This window comes from Mesitornis unicolor, unplaced genomic scaffold (genome assembly GCF_000695765.1).
Source record: "Mesitornis unicolor isolate BGI_N332 unplaced genomic scaffold, ASM69576v1 scaffold23020, whole genome shotgun sequence".
NCBI lineage: Eukaryota > Metazoa > Chordata > Aves > Mesitornithiformes > Mesitornithidae > Mesitornis > Mesitornis unicolor.
In genome coordinates this window covers 1,231-23,263 of record NW_010160651.1, presented here as the reverse complement: position 1 = coordinate 23,263, position 22,033 = coordinate 1,231, and the positions used below count along the sequence as shown (strand labels likewise).

The 22,033-nt window shown below is 37.9% G+C and overlaps 1 protein-coding gene across 1 annotated transcript; it reads left to right on the top strand.

Moving 5' to 3' along the window:
- The first annotated feature begins 214 nt into the window (after positions 1-214).
- WDR44 (WD repeat domain 44) lies at positions 215-19,923 on the top strand. The gene is made up of 19 exons (XM_010190584.1): positions 215-241; positions 3,474-3,548; positions 4,036-4,669; positions 5,289-5,419; positions 5,513-5,605; positions 6,536-6,672; positions 7,686-7,769; positions 8,067-8,173; positions 9,106-9,257; positions 10,709-10,847; positions 10,943-11,007; positions 12,119-12,232; positions 13,069-13,191; positions 14,147-14,338; positions 14,498-14,599; positions 16,066-16,181; positions 17,473-17,600; positions 18,265-18,396; positions 18,848-19,923. The coding sequence occupies exons 1-19, from the start codon at positions 215-217 to the stop codon at positions 18,940-18,942; spliced, it is 2,646 nt and encodes an 881-aa protein (XP_010188886.1). The 3' UTR covers positions 18,943-19,923.
- The last annotated feature ends 2,110 nt before the right edge of the window (positions 19,924-22,033 follow it).

The following is a 22,033-nucleotide window of genomic DNA, read 5'->3' as shown; positions in this document are numbered from 1 at the left end:
TTGTAGACAGTTGAGCACTTAACTATTTGGAGCCTTTTGTGTAAAGTAATGGTGTGAGAAGCATTCCCTTTTTTACTGACCTTTAGGTATCAAGTATACATCTATTGTAAAGGAAGACCATATTATAGGATGTTTAGTATAAAGCTTACTGTCAAGGGATTTTTTTTTCTTGGAGCTCTACCTAAGTTTGTTTTCTCTTTCAAACAGGTCGCCAATGAAAGTTGGAGGCCATGTATTAAAGGTGAGTTTCTTCTTTAAAATCAACAAATGCTTGTTGATTAACATAATGTTGCACATTTCTTACCTGAAGTAGATTTTATTATTATAAAGTAGATTTTATTTTATTCTGAAATGTATATGTGCAATTTAATTGAGCCCTGCTTAATTACTAGACTATCTTCTTTCAAGTGATTTGTGAGTAGTAAGCAAGTCTCTGCAGCACTTGGTTTTCGGTCTCAATTTATATGAAGTAGTTGACTTTGCTTTCTTCTGTCTTTAAAATAAGAAAAACCTTAGTGTTTGTACTTAAAAGCCTTCCCTCTAGGTTATGTGAAGATAAAACACTATATTTAGCTTAATGAGACAGCGTTGCCACTTCCCACGCAGGTAATTGGTATGCTGCATCTGTGCATAGTGACAGTGCAGCTGAATTTGGCATGCATTAAATAAGTGAGGAGTTGGAACCTTGTACAAATAGCGCTCATATCTTGGTCTCAGAAAGGCCAAAGGTGGTGCTATGCAATATTGTTAGAGTAAAGAAGGCTTGACATTTTGTCTGCAAAGTGCTGGGAAATAGTGAAAATAGGGGTTCTGACTTGTCAGCACCACTCTGCTCTGAATCAATCTTATTACAGTTGTACCATATCTTACAGTACCCCTTATGGAACAGAGACTTCTTCCCTTGTCAGCACCACTCTGCTCTGAATCAATCTGATTACAGTTGTACCATATCTTACGGTACCCCTTATGGAACAGAGACTTCTTCGCTATTTTGTGTTCTGTTTAATGTCCCTTTAATGGTTAAGCATTACATGTGTAAGCCTTTCAAGAAGTGTGGCTCTATGATTCTGACTAAACTCAGTGCAATCAAAGAGCTTCAAAAGTAGTGTCTTGTTGACTGAATTATTAACTATGAAGCTCTCTATGTTGCTTCCAGTTTTTTTATTTTATTAAGTGTCTTCCTAAGTCACTTGTTCAGAGTCAGGTTTTTGAAGATGGAAAAAGTACTTGTGTACCTGCTTGGTACCGTATCACTTGAGTGAATGTATGACTAATGGTATAGTTTGTCTTGGGATAGGTAAGAAATATTTCCTGAGTCCAAAGTCCAACAGGTGTGTGAGTTTAACGTCAGTAAAATTAGAAATTAATCCTTCTGTAGACATTGATTACACTTATGTATTTAAGTAATACCTTTCATAGACAGATGTTAGTGATAAAGAAAAGTAGAACTTGGATTTAGATTAGAAAAACTTTGTAGAAGGTGTGGAGAGGAAGGAAGAATTTTTCTGTATTTGCAGCTGTCTGCATGATACACCATTTCTTGAGGTCAGAACTCTCAAAGATGGATGACTACAAGACATGTGTGGTTTTTTCCAAACACATTACAGTAAGTTAGTGTGCTGTAAAGATTCTGTTTGTCTAGTTAAGTGCCTAAAAAAGTCTAAAGAGAAATTTCTTAGATGTCTGTACTAAACAGTCACTCTGAATCTTCTCAAGGTCCAAAAAAATATGAGAGAGGTCTTATAAAGTACCTAATCTCCATATTAAACGGGTATCTTGTGCATAGCCAAAACTGTATAAGCAGAATTAAATTAATAGCCTAGCAAAAATAATTTATAATGGTAACAGCTAGCCACTGGGAGCTTTAACATTGTGGGGAGACAGTTGAGGACTGCTGAGCTCAACAGAAGAGAGTTTCATATCTGTAGACAGGAAGGAGGAGTAGAAGAGCACTTCTGTATCTCAAGTCAGGGAATCAATTGAGATGTGATTGGTTTTTTCTTAATGTTTTAAGCTCAGTAAGTGAGTTATCTGAGCCAGTTGTAAGGAGTTTTTCTCTTTTGTGACACAAATACAGGCTTTTCTCTGCAGCTTTGGTCACCAAATAGACTGTGGGGGATGGTCAAACAGTGGAAGAGGTGATGTGCAGTCTCTATCCTTGGATGTAGTCAAAACCTGACTGGACACATCTCTGAACAGTGCGCTCCAGTTGGCTCTGCTTTGAGGACTATAGGATCTCCTCAGTCCCTTCAGGAATTCTGTCCCCTTTATATGTTGCACGTATATATGCATGTAGGCAATGTGGTCAATAATGGATATAGAACAGAAGGCATCTGATAAAGTTCCTACTAGGCCATATTAACTGAGGTTAAAGCAGGCTTCTGGTTAAAGCAATATCCTCTGGTATAAATGACTTGCCTTTCTGAACCACAGATTTTTCAGTAATTGATGAATATGTTCACTTGCAATTAGAATATTTTCTGTTCTGTTTTAAGACATTGTATAGAACATCTGTATTTAACGTGCCCCAAGTGTAATCTAATTCTAATATTCCTAGGACTGCCTAGCTTAAGTATGATTTAATTAATTATTTTTTTTAATTAAATAATACCTAAAACTGTTAGAAATATGTACCACATTATTTTGACAGACAAGGTTGCCTTTAGCGAATTGCTTTTTAAAATTCTTTGTTTGGTAGGATATGCCAAAGTGATAATGCTTTTTTGCACATCTCAAAACTATACTACTTAAACTGCAAGCTGACGTCACATCAGTTGTGTAATATCCCGGTAGTGTTGATTATACCATTATGAAAAATAAATAGTATACATAGCTTTGAATATTCATGCAGTCTTTCATCCAAATGTTCTGAAAGTGTTCTTGTCTTTTGTATAAATCCAGTAATTTCATTTGTTCTGCTGCGGTTTATTTAGATTTTAGAAGGATTTTTGTGAAGGTGACTGATGGCAAAAATAGACAATGTGCCCTAGGAAAAAATAGTAGAAAGTTTGATTCTGTGTCAGAACCTCCAAGGCATGTTTGTGACCGCTTGATAGGTCTGCCTGACTTAACCTGGAAAACAGTTTCTGTTGTATGCTGTGATAATACAGTTCTTGCATCATTTCCCACAAGCTGATAAAGAAAAAAAAATCTAGTCTGGATTTTCCTTGCTGCAGGTTACTAAATGTTTTTCTAAACTTGATGCTACCTTCAATTTTATTTTAGTTGAGGTTAAAGTCTCTTGGGTAACTGCCTTTTTGTTTAATAGTGTGCAGGCTTTCTCTCTGTATATGGCGGCATGAAATACTCGGTGTATACTGTGTACTACAGTTGAAACATCTGTCTGACAGCAGTAGCGTGTGAAAATGTAGCAGAATTGTTATTCTTTATGCTGTTTGATTTGTCCTAGCTGTGAAGCTACTGAAGGGATTACTACCATCATCTTATGGTATCTACTATCCTTTCTTCCACAGGATACAGACAGCAAGCTCCACAAAACTGGAAATGAAACCTTTGTACAAGAATCAAAGCAAGATGATTCAAAAGAGGTTAGTTAAATACTGCTTTACGCTTCCTGCGTCACACTAGAATTCTTAAATAATTTAATAATCTGTCTTCATCCTGAAACTAATATAGGTTAGAATTTGTCATTAATGTTAGTAAGAGTGTCCCATCTAAAGGGTAAATAAAAATCTAAGTATTCTAAAAACGGGTCTAGGATTCACCGGTGTTGAATAATTTGTGTAATTTACAGGATCATATTTAGCAGTGCATGAGAACTCTGAAGAATGAACAGCTCTTGTTTCCTGACTTTCTCCCAAAGTATATAAAAGAGGAATGGAAATTAGTCACCTTGCTTTCTTTTTCAGTTCTGACTCTTTCTTCACCTAGGTCTCCAGAATTTTTAAACAAAATGTATTTTGTTTGCAAAGCAACTCTTCAATGGAAGAGTTCTTGTGGGTGTTGTACAGACTGACTGGTAAGTGTGCCCTAGAAATGCCTGCTATTTAACACTAGAATGGTTTTTGGTTTTAGATTATCGACAGTATTATAGAAGAAAGCCAGAAGGTGCAGCAACTAGATGATGATTCTTTAGCTTCTAGAGGAAAAGAACTGGCTGCTCCAACGTCAGACGCAAATGCTTGGATTTGTGGGGCAGGTATCATTAGTAGTATTCCGGAAGTATTAGCTGCTGAAATATCATTACAAGAAGACCCTAGAGAACCGGTGCATCAGAGTGCGTTTAAGGACACTGACTTGGAGCCAGGGAAGCTTTCCTTTACTTCTGAGCAACAGGAGGCTCCTACACTAACAAAAGTAACAAATGCAACTGACCATAAAATGGATGAAACTGCTGAAGCACAAGAAGAAACCTCAAAAAGTGAGGACATAACAGACAAGAAAGAGGTAAATACTTTAGAACATGTGGCTTCAGATTTGTCTACCAAAGACCTTTCTATAGCAGAAGAAATGCCTCCAGCAAAACCACCAAGGCAGCTTACTGTAGAACCTGATATAGTTGCTAGCACAAAGAAGCCTGTCCCAGCACGGCCACCACCTCCAACAAATGTTCCTCCTCCAAGACCACCACCACCTGCAAGGCCAGCTCCACCACCCCGGAAGAAGAAGAGTGACCTGGATTTTGAAGTGCAGAAACCTGGTTTAGAAGGCAAGTATTCTATTTTAGATGGCTTTAGTTATCTACATGGTTACTATTTTTGTTTTGAGTGAAGAATCATTCAATCTTATGATTCCTGTTTAGTTGATTTTTTTTTTTATTTTTCATTTAGATGTCAGCAGTCTTAGGCTCTTACAGTGCAGAAATACAGTTTTGCATTACTGGTGTTCCTAACTCATAGACTCTTGTTTAAACTAACACTTCCTACCAAAATAGCTACTTCTGTAGCAAGGAGAAGCTGCCTCATCAGTACAGAAACTGAGAAGAGTTACAAACTTCAACTAAAATGTGTGCAATCAGTATTTGCTTAGAAATACAAGTCAAAATGTAGACTGAAGTCTCATGAAAATGGAGAGTCCTGCGTTACTAGGGAAATTACTAAAAAAAAAAATCGTTAATAAAACTGAAGAGGACTAGGTGTGAAATAGTGACTGTGCATGCAACTATATATGAAATATGTAATTGATAAGACAGATTGGTTTGCAGTTGATGTTTAAAAACACCAAACTTGTCAGAGTGGGTGTTCAGGATTATAATGTTAGGATTCTAACAATCTGTAGACTGTCTTAGGCAAGTGTTATGGTCTCCTTTCTAATATGAATCTCTTCAGTCTCTCGAGAGAACTTCACAGCTGGTGGTCTCTTAACTCCAAGTACAGTGACAGAAGGCATGCCCAAAGATTCTCAGCCTTCTTTGGATTTGGCAAGTGCAACCAGCGGAGATAAAATAGTCACCGCGCAGGTATCAGGAAACAATTTTAAGTTCAATAACTGTAATATTTTTATCCCTTTAGTGTTACACTAGAGGTAATGTGTTCTGTTCGCAAAATTTCAGGAAAATGGGAAAGCAGCTGATGGCCAAACAACAAATGAAGTACTTGGACCACAAAGACCTAGGTCTAACTCTGGAAGAGAGCTCACGGATGAGGTATTAATGAGTGTGGCCTGTACACGGGACATTCTTGTGCTTGCTTTTCCAGTCTGAAATGAATTGGAGTAGTTGCACATCACTCTTTGCACTCTGAACCACTGTTTGCCATGAACGTGGGTGCAAACAGGAGTGGTGGCATCCTGGCTTTGCCCACCTAAGCACGTTGTTGCCCCTGAGTCATATGTAATATTGGCGTTTGAAAGTGTGGGCTGTAATAGATCTGAGATGATGTGAGTTTGTGTCTGTAGCTATGCAAACATGTTACAAGATTTTTCTGGAACACCAGCAAACTTGACATTTTGTGATATGTCTAAAAAGGGAAGGAGTCAGCAATAGGAGAATGATTTTCCTAATGTTAAGAAATAGTTTGTTGGGTTAATAACTTCCATTAATCCTAATGATGTTATCAGGCTGCTGCCAGTTTTTATTTGTGTATATCTATGGATAGCTTTTGTTGCTATTAAACAGATGTATGTTCATGAACAGATCATAATATGCTCCAAAAAACCCTTTTCCTTTGTGTAGTGCTGGTTAGGTCTAAGTAGTTGGTTTTGACTAAATCTAAGCTACAGCTGTTAGAATATCTGAAAAGAGGAAGACTTCAAAAATTTTTAAATACATAGTATGTTTGATATTAGCACGGAAGCTGTCAGGCAGTGGCTGATGTCTGCACAGCTGCATTTCTCATTTATGAAGTTGAACCTTGTGATGATATGTAATTGTGCTTCTGTGTATAGTGGTTGATAATGTTTGCAATAACAGGCTAAAGGCAATTTTAACTTAAACCTAGTATTTATAAAACAAAGATACAGTAAGCTACAGAATTTTTCATTAAGACAAATAATCTGTAAGATGGAATTTATATTTTGCCCTAGGTTTTGGAGGCAAATCAAGTAATCTTGATTTCACATCTTACTTTTTCCACAGGAAATTCTAGCAAGTGTAATGATAAAAAACCTTGATACAGGTGAAGAAATACCCCTGAGTCTGGCAGAAGAAAAGTTACCAACAGGCATTAATCCCCTAACCTTGCATATCATGAGGAGAACTAAAGAATATGTCAGGTATGAATGATGATAGCTTTCAGCTCTTTCTGATGCTGCTGTTCTTGTAGTTTTTGCATGCACGGAGGCAGCTTTTATGCAAGTAAAGAGTCCCAGCCCATCTTGAGTGCTAATTCCCAGTTTTCTATGAACTAGGCTGTTTATTGAATTCTTTTAAGTTAACTAAAAGTTGATGATATTGCTGGAACTTGACAGGCAAGTATCTCTGAAAATCCAGGTGAACTGCAGTTAGCACTTGATATGTTAAATGTTGTCATTTCTATACTGAATTAAACAGTTTATGTTCGAGTACTGTATGTTGTTCATACTGCCATGTCCTGTAGCTTTTTCAGTGCTGAATTTAGTAGACTTAGATGCTCTGAAGATCTGTGGTCATCAGTATAGCTGACTATTTTGATGTTTTCCTGTCCTCAGTGGGGTGTTGGGCCTTTTACTGTTTAAAACCGAGCCCTTTCCTAAGTTTTTACAGAAAAATACAGTTCCTTAATGATCAGGAAATTGTCAGTCTAGATGCTTTTTTCCCAAAGATCTAGATTTATGTGAATCATCATACAGTTTTAGGTTTTTTGCATTGCCATATTGTCATTGAAAGCTTGCTTCTGTGGAACTGTACTTTTCTGTGTACAAACTTTGTTTCAGAATTAACCAGTATTAATTTATTTAATCTATGGAAAGCAAGGTATGAGAACAAGGTAGCATGTTACCAGTTCCTAGTACTGTAGTGTATTTTGCCTACTCTTAGATTTCTAAGTATCCCAGTAAGCTTGAAGTATTGAATTTATGGAAGGGAGTAATGTATCTTTGGCATCTGGAGTGTATATACTGTTTTAGTAACAAGATACCTAAAAGCTGAAAGCTCTGTTTTATTACTTAACATCACATCCATGTATTTCCAATGTGTTACATGAAAGAATAAAGATGGATCATAAAATGCAGATCCTATGTTGCTAACATTTCATTCAATTGAGATTCATTATGGTTTCCTATTAAACAATCACTTCTGTATTTCCTAGTAACGATGCAGCGCAGTCTGATGATGAAGACAAAATGCAGACACAGCAAACTGATACTGATGGAGGGAGGTTAAAACAAAAAACGTAAGATGCTGTTTCACGTCCCTACAAATTAAAGACAGGTTTTGTTTTTTCAAGCTGAAGCTCTCCTGACTTCTGAACAAGTTACCTTTTAGGTACAAGTGGTACCTGAATTTACATAAGCCCGTTGCTCTGCAGTTAAACTGAAGATTAAGTGCCTGCTGGCAAATTAAATGCTTATTTTAAGGAGCAGTAATGAAAAGAGCTAATACTGCATTTCAAATCAAAACTGTTGATTCATAATAACAAGAAATGAGAATTTTCCAGTGTTATGTATGAAAAGTGCCCTTGCTTTTTAAGGACCCAGCTGAAGAAGTTCCTTGGCAAATCTGTAAAGCGAGCAAAGCACCTTGCTGAAGAGTACGGCGAACGTGCTGTTAATAAAGTTAAGAGTGTTCGAGATGAAGGTCAGTGCCACTGACTTTTTTTTTAAGTAGGTTTTTCCTTGAGCTTCTAGGAATCAAAGTGGCTTTTTAGAGTTGAAGTTTGTAGCTTGGCAGGCATTCTGAGACAAGTGGGTTACAGGAATGACTTCTTGTAAGGTAGTAGTTGAGAGACGACTTCAGCTAAACCAATTGAATACTGTAATTGTTGTGCTGTTAGAAAGCTGTCTGAATATCAAAGTGTAAATGTTTTTGGAAAGTCATTCCAGCAAAGGTAGAAGTGGAGGTTTTCCTCATTACTTCAATAAAGTCAGATTGTTTTCTGATTACCACCACCATTAGAATTCTCATATAGCTTGAGCTCCTGGTAGAAGATTTTCCAACTACAACTGTGTTCTCCTCTTGTTTCATCAGTGTTTGTTTCCAACAGACTTCTAGTACTGCAGTAATCCAGTCTAACCACAGCCTGACAAGTGCCATAGAACTGGCACACTTTAGCATCTTACTTTGCCACTGGCTGTTTGCCCCAGCTCTTTTGCGTTTCTTATGCTTCATGTTCACCAGGCCATTTCAGCATATTCAGTCAGAAGAAACCAATACAACAAAATGGGTAATTTTCAGTACACATTAAACCGACAGAAATCACTTAGTTCAGGATCTGCTGAATGCAAGACCCAAAATGCAAAGAGAAGGGCAGAACAAAAGTGAATAGCAGTTCTTATTTTTAATGTTCAGTGTTTGGATTCACTGCAACCTAAATTTAGTGTATTTTTAGACCTAATTTCCTTTTAGACCTTGATGCAACAGTATTCTTATTTTTCTTTAAGATCTTAATATTGCCTAGAAAAAATTGCTAATTCAAGACTAATCGGCTACCAAAAAGTATTGGCAAATGCTTACTAATAGATTATAAATGTGTGCCGTGGTATGTACTGCTGAATTTGTGTTCCTCTTAGTCTTCCATACAGATCAAGATGATCCCTCTTCCAGTGACGATGAAGGGATGCCATATACAAGACCGGTTAAGTTCAAAGCGGCACATGGCTTCAAGGGACCTTATGATTTTGAACAAATTAAAGTCGTTCAGGATCTCAGTGGAGAGCATATGGTAGGTTTCTCAGATTTCATCTGTGGCTTTGCTGAATCTGTTCAGCCTGAGTTTCACCTTTAGTTTTCATCTACTTGGTGACATCCAGAAATTACTGTCAGGTTTACTCTTGAAGAGCAGCTTCATTCTGGAAAATAACATTCTGACAGTAAATGAAAATTTGGGTGGTTTGATCAGATCTTCAGGAATACTTGGGCTGCAGAGATTCTCAAGAGCTTTTCCTTGAAAGAGTTTGGTATCAAGTAGTATTTTTTGGTTCCTGCAATTACAAATTAAGGCTGAAATAAGCTATGTTCCACTACCAGAACTGAGCACAGAGCAGCAGGGTTGACCTGCTCAGCAAATAAACTAGTCTGCCTATTAGAGATATGAGCACAGGTGTTAAACGGAAATACTGGATAGGTTTTGGAGGCAAAAGAGGGAAGAGATTAATGGGGTGTGTGGATTGGAATGAGAAGGAAAGGATATGATATTTGCAGATACGCTTGTGGAGAATGAGGCAGAAAACCTACATATTCATCACTGTTGGAAGTGTGCATACTCCCCTGCAGATTCTGAAATATATTCTAGTATTCCCGACTTCCCAGATTCTTCTGCTGACAGCAACTGTCTGACAACAATTGAAACATCTTTTAAGTGGTAGGCTGAGGATAATGACCTACAGCAATCAGTTTGACCCAAGAGTTTAAGCTTGTCACCCACCTCTGAAGTTTCCAGTCCTACTGGTAATCTCTCTGTGTTAATTTCCATTATGCCAGTATTTGACGACTTAAAACCTAGGAAACTCCCCAAAAGCATCCTAAAAGGATGTTAGCTTGGTAGAGTCAAATGCCTAATAGTTGTTCATTAAATAACAGGAGGAAATGGAATGTTGCTTGTGTGGTAGTGAGTTTTACTGACTTCTGACTCTTCGGACTTTGTAACGGAGTAAGAATTATTGTCTTCAAAGGCTTTGTAAAACCTTCATGCCAATTCAGATTTTAACAAACGTATTTAGTAGTCGTTTTGGTTGCCAGAATTGACATAGCCAAGCACATTTTCTCTTTGGAAAAAAAAAAAGAAGTGTTAGCACAACTTGTGCTCACTTCAAGTGCAGCTACAAACACTTGCCAGTTTTGCAAATCAAATAGCAGGTTACAAGTCACTCAGAGCCCTGGCTTGCTGACTGTTACTACCAGTTTTGTGTTGAATGCTGTAGTAGCACTGAGCTACCTGAACTCCTCTCCCATAGTAATCTGCCTTGTGGGCTGTTTCTTTCAAACCGTTTTTGCAAATGTGTTGCACAGTTCACCAGTCTGCACAATTGCTTTTCAGTGTTTTGATCTAGTATTTATATTACTTCTGGTCTCTTGCATATATCCTAAAACTTGTCAGTTTACATTATAGAAAGTCCTTTTGGTATGGAAGAAGGCGCTTTATGTAACTTAAACCCTATCTTTTTATTTTGACAGGGTGCTGTTTGGACGATGAAATTCTCTCACTGTGGTCGATTACTTGCATCGGCAGGGCAAGACAACGTAGTAAGAATATGGGTCTTAAAGAATGCTTTTGACTATTTCAATAATATGCGAATGAAGTACAACACAGAAGGTATTTTTCTATGCATTGCTAGAGCTCTAAAACACTAGAAATTCTAGTTATCTGGGGACATAGAGTTGACTGTGGTGTTTCTGCCTGTGTTGTAGGCCGTGTCTCTCCCTCCCCATCTCAAGAGAGTCTGAATTCTTCAAAGTCTGATACTGATGCAGGGGTATGTACACTAGATATCGCGGGGTCACACAGTTCTGTAACGCCACGGCTTCATTGGTGCTTTACCCAGATACACATTAAAGAGCTCTTGGCCAGTGTCTTTGAGTTGGGTGCAAGCAAGAAAGTACATCACTAAACACATTACAGAATCTGCATAGCTTCTCTGTGGCCTTCTGCCAGAGTAGATTTCTGTGTGAAATGCCTAAAGGAGGAAAAAACTCCCTACATTATTGAATTTCCTGTGTTAGTGTTTTGCCTCGGAGCATTACTTAGTTAATATGTCAGGCCAAACTCAGCAGTGGGATACTCAGAAGCAGGATGAAACCTGCCATTGTAAAATTTTTCAACTCTGTGTAGAATAAAATGGAATATGACTGACCGAAAGTATTAAGATACTCTTACTTGTAGAATTTTCAGATACTTTAGTAAACTTGCCAATAACATGAATGTATTTAAGTTTGGGGTTGTTTTTTTTTTTCCAATTTTTGGTTTCCAGTAGTGTAAGAAACAGATGACAAAATCAGGGTTTAAGCAAAGATTTTAGCAGTAGCTTTAATTAATGCGCACTGTTTTGGTGGGGTGGGGGGGAAATCTTTTCTTTCCTTAGGTAAGAGAACAGGCTTGCTTAGCCACACACACCAAGGATGTTGTTCTGAGTGAGTTTTTTGCTGGAGAGCTTTTGTATAGAACTTCTGGGATACTTTTTAAGGGGTCTCTTAGTAGCAAGTTACCGTTTTTGGTACGTACTAGAGACAGGGAAACTTTAACTTGCAGTTTATATTGTAAATTGGAATGCTGTTTTCAAGCTTGGTATACTTCGTTCCAAAAGCTTATCATCAGATATTTGCTTAAATTACTGTCAAGCTTAGCTCATTGAACAAAAGCTGTATGAATGGAAAATTTGTATCTTCATTTGGGAATTTCAAGCTTGTTTCACAGCCTGTTGTACTTGAAATTTACTCTGCTTGTTTATTGCTGCAGTGTTGTTTAGTTTAAATTCAGAAGAGTTCTTTAAATGGTTACTGGCCCTCCACTTTTTGTAAACACCAGCTGCTTTATTATTGATTTTTCCAGCTAACATTTTGTAATGTATTTCTACACTTCTTTGATAGATTTGCAGTGGAGTTGATGAAGACCCAGATGATAAAAATGCCCCGTTTCGTCAACGCCCATTTTGCAAATACAAAGGGCATACAGCAGATCTTCTTGATCTTTCCTGGTCGAAAGTAAGGCACTATAATACAGACCACACAGTTCTCCTGTTTTTTAATTGTTTTCTCTTGTCAGTTGCCATTGGAACCATACATCTAAACAGGATGAAACAATCATTGAAGTTAAAACACTTGTGAATTAACAATGAAGTTAATACACTTATTCCAGCTAAAATAGTTGGGATAAAATGAACAAACTTCTTAGGTTTGTCTAATTAAAAGTCATATTAAGAAAAATCAGAAAACAAGCTAGTAACAGTTACAGATGTGTATTCAGTAGTGAAGTCGAATTATTTAGAGTGGGAGGAATTTCCATTGAGCTGTGTGATTTCTGATTTAGGATGTTACCACTTTTCTTGTCTTCAGTATGCTCCACTGATCTTATGTAGTGAACAGATGTAAAGTTGCTGGAATTTATACATGTATCTTAAAATAAGAGAATTGCCTTAGGCTTACATTTCAAAATGTTTCACGTAAAGCTTATTCAGTTTATTCTGCACATTGGACTACAGTTGTAATTTTAAGTCTGGCTGAAGGATCTTAGGCAGGAGAGACTCTGCTCCCTCCTCTGAAGCCTGCTGTGCTATTTCTTCTCTGAATACTTTAGCTACTTTCCAAGTATTCAGTTCCGTTGAGATTCTTCCAGAAAGCTTTCTGTGACTGAACATCAGTTTACTGGGCTTAAGGAAAGCACCATGAGTAATGATAATTTGGATAAAACATTTTTTATGAAAGAATAAAATTTTGAATTTTATGGCAACAGAGAAATTGGACTTCACCAATCAGATCCTTTGTGTGTTTTCTGTTCCGTTTGTGTCCATTAATAACCATGGAGTTCTCTTGTTTCACAGAATTACTTCTTGCTTTCTTCTTCTATGGACAAGACTGTCAGATTATGGCACATATCAAGAAGGGAATGTCTTTGCTGTTTCCAGCACATAGATTTTGTCACTGCTATAGCATTCCATCCAAGAGTAAGTGTAATTGTCCTCTTTCTTTTAGAGAGTCAGAATTGGAAATTACAGGAGTCCTTCCCCTTATTTTACATTTGAAAAAAATAACTGAATAATAGAGTTTCTGCGCTTTAAAAATTGCACTTTATCCTATTGGATGATGTTCTGGAACTTTTAAGTGTTCATCTTCATTAAACGTCACCAGGAGTTGTCCGTGTGGTTTACCCATTTGTAAGTATGATACAGAAAGTGAATTGTCTATTGGCTATAACATCACAGCTGGTACAACTTTGAGTATCTTTGTCAGCATATCCAATGAGGACTGTTGAGATTAACTATTAGTGGAAAAATTCATAATGTAATAAAACAGATTGTCCAGAGACCACAGAATCCTTGGGGATGTTTAAAACTTGACAGGATATCATCCTCTACAGCTTGATCAAACTTTTGAGGCTGTCCTTGCTATGAGCAGGAGGGGTGGATCAGAGACCTCCAGAGATCCTTTCCAACCTATCTTATTTGATGATTTTTAACAAAAATATTGTCATAAAACTTCCTAATATTAATAAAACTTAAGTAGAGGAAAAGCATTTTTCAGTGTTCCCTCAACATACATAACTGGTAGACGTATGGGAACTCTGAAAGGAGCTTTCAAGTCCTGACAAGGGTAGTATTTTTCTAACTTACATCGAGAGGGTAAAAAGTAACTGTGGTAATAGTAAACAGTTTCCTAACTTGAGGTGTACAAACTGTGTGTGGGTAATCTTGTCAGAAATCTGTAAGAAATTGAACTCAATTTACTAGTAATTTTAACATGATCTTTTCAGCTGCCTTAAACATTATAATCAACTTCTCTGAGAGCTCTTGTTTGGAAGGTTCTGGAGAGAAGCTGTTTCGAAATGGGGGTGGGAAGGTTTTAAGGAAATCAGGGCATACTCACAGCACAAGCAGAGATGAATGTAGTTTGTCCTTTCAGGATGACAGGTACTTCTTGAGTGGTTCATTGGATGGGAAACTCCGACTCTGGAACATTCCTGACAAAAAGGTGGCATTATGGAATGAAGTAGATGGACAGACAAAATTGATTACGGCTGCCAACTTCTGTCAGAATGGCAAATACGCAGTCATAGGCACGTACGATGGCAGATGCATCTTCTATGACACGGAGGTAATAAGTTTGAGACTCTGTATTTTTTTTTTTACGTTAAGCAACAAACAGATATAAAAGTCCATGCTTATTTCAGTATCAAGAAACAGACCTAAACTTGAAGCAAAAAAGTTTTTACACCATTGTTTGAAATCAGGATACATTTTAATATCTTTTCAGCACTTGAAATACCATACGCAAATACACGTGCGTTCTACCAGAGGCCGAAATAGAGTTGGAAGGAAAATAACTGGCATTGAACCCTTGCCTGGAGAGAATAAGGTACTGTCTTTCAGCTTTGGCTTAGTACTGGAGTCTGATATTTACATCCAAAGCGTAGAAAGTTTGTACTAAATCTTGTTTGTAGTCACTGACTTAATCGGAAGTCTTTTAACACTACTAAAATGAACACTACTCGCTGCTGATTTAGCCTGATGCCATACTAAGTAGTGGTATAACAGACTTTTTTTTAAATGGCATTATGCTAATTAATGTGAAAGTGAGAAAATGCTTACAGATGGCTTTCAGTGAAAATTTCTTTTGCATAATTAACCTCTCTCAAATTTAATATTCATTAGAAAACGCGCTTCATACAGAAGCTGTAAAAACACTGAAAGCTCAGAAGCTGATAGCCAAACAATGTACTCTGTTCTTCAGAATCTCCTTTTGTTTGGTTTTAGTCTAAGCTGAAGTCTTACATTGCAACAGTCAAATACTCATCAAGCAAAGAACATGCTGTTGAATGTTAAAGTCATCATCTGAAGCTGGAGAGTTTCTTACTTGTATGTAAAGGTTCAGGTGTGATGTTGGGTCAACAGCTGGCTCTAGTAGAGTTGTACATCAGCACCTGTTACCACCTATATTGTATTCTTATCAACGATGGAGACAGGACTCAATTCTGAAGACATGCAGGAGATTCAGAAATCAATAGTGCCTTTGGGTTTGTGTCAAATGCTCTGTTAGAGCATTGTTAGGGCATGTTAGATGATGTAATGAAACGCAGCTCAGCCTGAGCTCTTGAAAACAAATAGGAAGTTCAGTGATCTGATGGTAATGGTGTTCCAAGAGTTGTCACAACTGCATTGCGCAAATGATTAGGTAAGTAGGGGTCAGTGTTTAACTGCCACTCTATTATGCCCTTTTCCTAGCATCATCTTGAGTCTTATTGCTAACCTGCAGTGTGCTCCACTTCTAAGGTACCATAAGTGGGCTAATCAGTTGAATGCCCTCACTCACTGTGACAACCCTTTCATAGAGTTCTCTGTTCCTTATAAGTGTATCTAAGTATTTGATCTGAAAAAATGTGAGAAGAAAGCAAAGTCATGTTAACCAAGAAAAGTTCAGTTTGCTTATACAGCAGATAATGGCCTCTGATCTGTGCTTCGTGGTTGATGGGTCATTACTCTCCAGAAATTTACATTGCTAGAATAGCATTTCTGCTGTATTATTGTGTAATGTGTTCCGAAATATCCTTTGCAAGTTAATGTCTGTTCTTGGACCCACATTTTACTTCAGTAAAGAGCAGCTCTTCTAGTTCAGATCAGTCAGAATGATCTTGACTGAAGTTGTCTGCAGAAGAGAAAAATGTCATTGTCCTAAATCTTGTTCTCCTTTTTTGGACTTATTCTTTGTCTATTTCACCTTTCTAATCAAAAGAACTGGGAATTCTGACTGTTTGAATGAACTCTTGCTCCTTCTTGGGCACGCTAATGGTTTCCACTTCTAAATTTAATTTATTTCTTTTTTAGATATTAGTGACATCAAATGATTCCAGAATCAGGTTATATGACCTAAGAGATCTGTCTTTATCTATGAAATACAAAGGTTATGTCAACAGCAGCAGCCAAATCAAAGCCAGCTTTAGGTAAGACAATATTACAGCAATGGAGTTCTTACACTGGGGAAAGGCTGTGGCTGAAGTATGCAGAGTTTTGTTTAAATAATCTGTTTACCTTGGTATGCAGCCGAGCCTCTGAAATGTCACTTGGCTCAGAATATGAAGGTAACTGAAGGCCAGAGGTCAAGAATGATGAAGCTGCCTGTGAGCAGGGAGCTTCTGTGGATGAGTGAATCCTTTCATGTTGACAGTACGATGCATGTCCATCCCTATTGCTGTAAATACAGGACCTGTGCTGTAACTCTGGGGCTGGGACACCACATCTTTTCTCTCCTGCATGATAAATAGGTTTTATTTCCTTAATCTTGTCAGGTATAGTTACAGATGTGTTGGTCACCCGACTGTTGCCCCAGGCTGTTGCTCACTGCCTATGGATCTTCACTGTCAGTTACAGCCTGCAAATCTGAGTTGGAATTCTTTTTTCTTCTTTCTCTGTGTTGGCCCAAGATGCTTTTCTGAGCTTGAGTATATTACTGCGACCATCATGGAAATACTAGTTCTTAATAAACAAATGTTCTAGTTCCTCTTAGTCTTGCAGAAACCCAAGTAGAAAAATGCTTGTGTATCTGTTTGAACAGAGGAGGACGATAATGCCAAGTTTAATTCTGATCGTCAGCTCTTGGCCTTTGAAAGCATCTTTTAAGGTTGACCCTGTATTTCCCAGAATGGCTGAGTTTGGAAGGGACCTCTGGAGGTCATCTTGTCCAGCCCCTGCTCAAGATTCATTTCCCAGATTTAATCATCTCTGCTTACAGGACTGTAGCATAGTTAGAGTTTAGATACGTAGCAAATTCATGCAGTAGGTAAATTAAAAGTGAATACTTGAGTTGGATTAGCAGGTACTGTTTTGTCTCTGTCAGAGTACATCATCCAGTCATCTCCTTAGAGTCTTGTTGAATGCCTTTCATCTGCCACCTGTGTGGATTTTTCTGTTGCCCATGACTTGGTTGTAAACAATTCCTCTTACAGTCTCAGGTGTTCACACAGGTTCCAGAGTCAAACAGGTGCAAATTGCACTTAAAGATTGTGTGCTATTCCTGAGAAATACTTTTTTCTTCCAGAGGGAGAGAATCAGGAGGCTTGCATGCACATTCATTTAAGGACTGTGTATTTTTTGGAGCTGCAATCGCTAAAATAATCAGTTTGAATTGTGAACTTAGCCTGGTTGCACTTGTAAAGCTGCAAGTCCTCTGGAAAGCTATTGTAACAGTCGATTGAACAGCTAAGAAAAGTAATGTTTCCTTCTTTGAATCTTTAGCCATGACTTTACCTACATTGTAAGTGGTTCAGAAGATAAATATGTTTATATTTGGAGTACATACCATGATTTGAGCAAGTTTACATCTGTAAGAAGAGATCGTAATGACTTCTGGGAAGGCATTAAAGGTAAAAATCAACTTTTGATCTTTGTCTTATTGAAGCTCCTATGATTGAAAAAAAAAAAAGTTGTTCTAGTTTTTATTTGCTCAGCAGTGCTTTTCATTTAGTTTAAACAGATTTTTAGCCAGGTGCATTGTAATTGGTAGATAATTTCAGTAAGTGGATTTGGTCAGAAAAACCTTGTCCACAGGAAACTGTCTACAAGAGAGAGTAGCTAAGAGTTTGTCCAGCCTCAGTAAGAGATTCTGAGTGAATGTAATGTTTTGCTGGCAGAACTTGGTTGTGTAAGTGTAGTAGTGAAAATAATTATCAGTCCTTAGATCTTTTATTAAAAAGTGGCTTTGAAAACAAACGCCAAGCACTTTCTCTTTCAAGACAGGATTAAAAAAAATAATAAAGAAAAGAGCAACTCTCTTATCTCCTACCGACACAGAGTTTTTTGGGAGATGCGGGACAAAGGTGTTTTGCAGCTCTTGCCAGTTAATTTTAGGCACTTGAAGCAACTTCAGAGCTCTGCAAGGTTATAAAACAATGGCAGTTGAATGATGAGCTTACCTGGTGTCACTCGCACTGAGATTCTTGGATATTTGCTAAAATTTATGCCTGCTATGCCTGTAAAATAAAGAGTTCCTTGAAACAAGATAATCAAAATCGGATTGTCTTTCTGAAGCGCACAATGCAGTGGTCACGTCTGCGATTTTTGCTCCTAATCCTGGTTTGATGGTGTCACTGGAAACTTCAGAAAAGCAAGATTCTGAAAGTAAGGGAGAAGATTCTGAAACATCAGATACCATACCCTCTGGTAGGTGTTGAAGATAAGCTCTGCTTGATACCATGGTACGAGGAGGAAAAGATTATGAAGAATACTTTTGGTTTGGGAGGGCAGGTTTCCTGAGATGAAAAGTCCCTGCAGTGGCATGGGTGTATTATTCCCATCTTAGCAGTTGAACGTTTTGGCAACTGTTCACTTTCTTTCAGGTTTTCAGAATGCAAGTGAAGGGACATAGCTGTTGTCGTGTGTACTTTAGAATTATTGGTTTTACACTTGAGCTGTTAGGAGGTAGAGCAGTACCAAGATAGAATGAAAAAGTCCCTCTCCTAGAAACGCAGGTAGCTCTTGAAGTATTGGCTAGATAACAGGAATGTGACAGAGGAAGAAGGGTGTCACAGTGATAGCTTATCTTGAGAGCTTGGTTTTTTTTAATTTTGTTTTTTAAATGAACTAACAGTTTGTTCTCTTTCCTAATTTTAAGGAGCTTTGAAGACAGATCACACAGAAGTGCTTTTATCAGCTGACTTTACTGGAGCAATCAAAGTCTTCATTAACAAAAAGAAATGTGTATCTTAGTTGTTCTGCAACTGACAGCATAAAGCTATGGTACTGTGGGATCAAAATTCCATAAATAATGCGGGCAAAAGCAAAGTATCTAATATAATAATGTTACAGGCTGATTTATTTTTAAATCTTTATTTTAAGGCTACTCAAATATTGGATCCTTGGAAAGCAGTGTCTACCTATTAACAACTGGGCTTGTAGAATAGAAAGGAACGTGTAAGAATAACCCTGCCAGGCATTAGACTCTCGACTCTCTATCAACAGTTGTTTTGCAACGTAATTGTGAACCTGCACAGGTTTCTGCACAGAAAACTATTTCACACATGTGTGTGCCTTTGGGTTACATGCACTAATTTGAACATATATCAGAAGAATTTTAGTGGTGCTTGTGACCACTAGATGTCAGGAACAGGGATGGGAAGGGACGACTGGAGGTATGGCTGGAAAAAATGCTGTATGATCTTTGCACAAAATGCCATTTGAGAGAGATCTTGAATGTGTAGTAGCTAGTCAGAATTTTAAGTTATGCAGGTTTTTGATGGGTCAGCAACCGTGTGTAAATGTTTTTATAAATTTCTGAACTTCGAGACATGAATTTTTTTTGTTGTCTTTTAATTGTTGTGGACTTTAGATTCCTTTCTTATATATAATTTTTTGCACACTGGAGCACAATACTTGTGTAAAGAATTCTCTCATTCCTTGTTCACAGGCACCAGGATATATTCACCTTCCAGATAAAATTAAGCTGCATTAGAAAGTTCTTCTATTTTACAACTATGTAAAATAAACTGTTTACATTTTTTAAGCATTGTAGCTTAAAGTTTTAAGTTCTTCTCGTTTGTTTAGTGCCACTGAATTTTGAAAGTCTTTGTAAATATTCATATAAAACACCTATGAAGTAACATTCTGGGCATCATAACCCATGAAATGTTATTGATGGTCGTGTGTTTCAGAGAACAGATGTATCATTAAACTTGGTCACACACTTGGAAATTGTTGCTTCTTTTCTACTTTGATTCATAAATTTGCCTTTGTCGAAGCAGTTTAGGCCTGTTTCTCAGATCACTGATCTTGCGTGCACTTGTTACCTTTTGCGTTCTACTTCTCCTGATCTTATCGCTATTTTTCATGACTTTTTTAATGGGCTGGAAGGGGAGTAATGGGGAATGGAGTGCTGAAACTGGATACGAAGCAGAATTAAGAGTAGTTAAATGATAGTTTAGTGTGAGGAAGAGACTTCAGAAGTGTGTAAAGAATCTTCTTCCCTTTAGTGGAAGAATGAAGGCCTGGAAAGGTAGGAAATGAATCTCACTCTTTTAATTCTTTCTTACCGAGGTGGATTTGACCGTGACTTTGTGTAAAATTGTCTTGGACAAGGCAGGCGCTTGCATGGGGTAGGTAATCGGACAAAATAAATACAGAAATGGTGCATGCTATATAACATTCTTCTCTGTTGACAAACTCAGAGTGTGAGTTTGACTCTCAGATGTGAAAATAACTGTATAGATGAAACAAGCTAAGCTCTCAAGATTTTTCTTGTTACTTTGAGCTCCACTGAATTGACGGCAGTGAGAAGCGCAAGAAGACATTTGGTTTGACTCTAAAAATGAGTTTCTGTATTATATGTATGGTTATATATGTAGAAGACTGTAATTGACTGTGATTCCTGTGAGCAGATCTCGGTCATCTCTGGAGCCTGCTATAGATACTCTACGTGTTTAGTGACAAATGCAAGCTAAGAAGCTGCACTGTGCAGTGTGAGCACCATCACTTTGCTTACAGGTGCCTTCCCACTAGAAGCCCAGGTTGGAGGAAAAGGCATATGGACTTTGCATTGCTTTTTTGGGGTGCTGCTGTCCCATTCCTCCTTTCCCTGTATTATAGTTGAAATAGCAACTGTAAAAATTAGTGATGAGGTACAGGAGGAAGTAGCACTTATTAGCTGGTAAGGAATACAAAAAAGGGGATGGGTCCAAGCCCAGCTTTTCAGAGTGACTGAAGACCTTGCTCCTGTCAACGTGCAGTGTTTGATGTAGATTTTGGACTAAGTGGGCCTCAGAAGGGATCCTGCAACACTAATGGTGTGCATCTTGGCAGGTTGTTTTTGATGGTCTTTGTAAACGGTCTCCAAGACCTTGGTGCAGGAGATGTCTGAATTAACTCTGTCACCTCCCAAGAATCAATAAAATGAGCTGCTTGGAGTGCTGTAGATCACTTCAACTCTTCCCTTCAACCTCTTAATGATCTGAATTTTGGAGGGTTTTTTTAAGATTTAAACATGAATGCTTTGGAGAAGCACAGTTGAAATGTAGTTTGTTTGTAGCTGCCAGAAGCCCTATTAAGGTGGTGTGTTAGACTTGTGAAGTACTCAGGCAATCCCAAAAAAGCTTATTGTTGCTTTTCGTTATTCTGGATCTTGTGCAGGCAGTAAACAAAGCTGATCTTGAAGAAGATGTGTGGCTTCCATTTATCTTGATATTTAGCTTCCAGCACTCCGTTCTGGTGCTCCCTATAGTGATCTAGTATTCTCTATGCTTTTTTTCCCAGGTGAACTGTGCTGCACATTTTTAATGGTTCAGAAGTCAGTGCCTCTTTCCTTCTCCTTCCAAAAGTTTCATCAGACAAGCGGCACTCCAATCTGAGTGCTGCGTCCTGTCCGATTCTGTCCACTTCTGGGTCTTGTGGCTTGCTTGGCATCTTGCACAGCAGGAGTTTAGAGGCTTCAAGTTCTCCTGTTTTGCAGATAAATGTAAGTCACTGCTGAGCCTGTTTTGTTCAGTCAAGTGCCTACACAAGCTAATGCCCTTGCTCTGGGAGGTGATGTTCACTCGAACACAAGCAAAGCACGTGTGGAGGTCTGTTAAAATAAACCACTTCCCTCTGGACGGCTCCTTCCAAGGCCCTACTTAACCTTTTGTACTTTACTGGAAGTTGTTGACATCCACATAATAAAAATTGTGCTTTCAGAACAGGATTGAGAGTTCCTGGGAGGTAGAAGTGAGGAGTTGCCATTGTACAAGACCTTGGTGCAAGAGAGATCTGAATTAACACAGTAACTTCCCAAGAATCAATGAAATGAGCTGCTTGGAGTGTTGCAGATCAC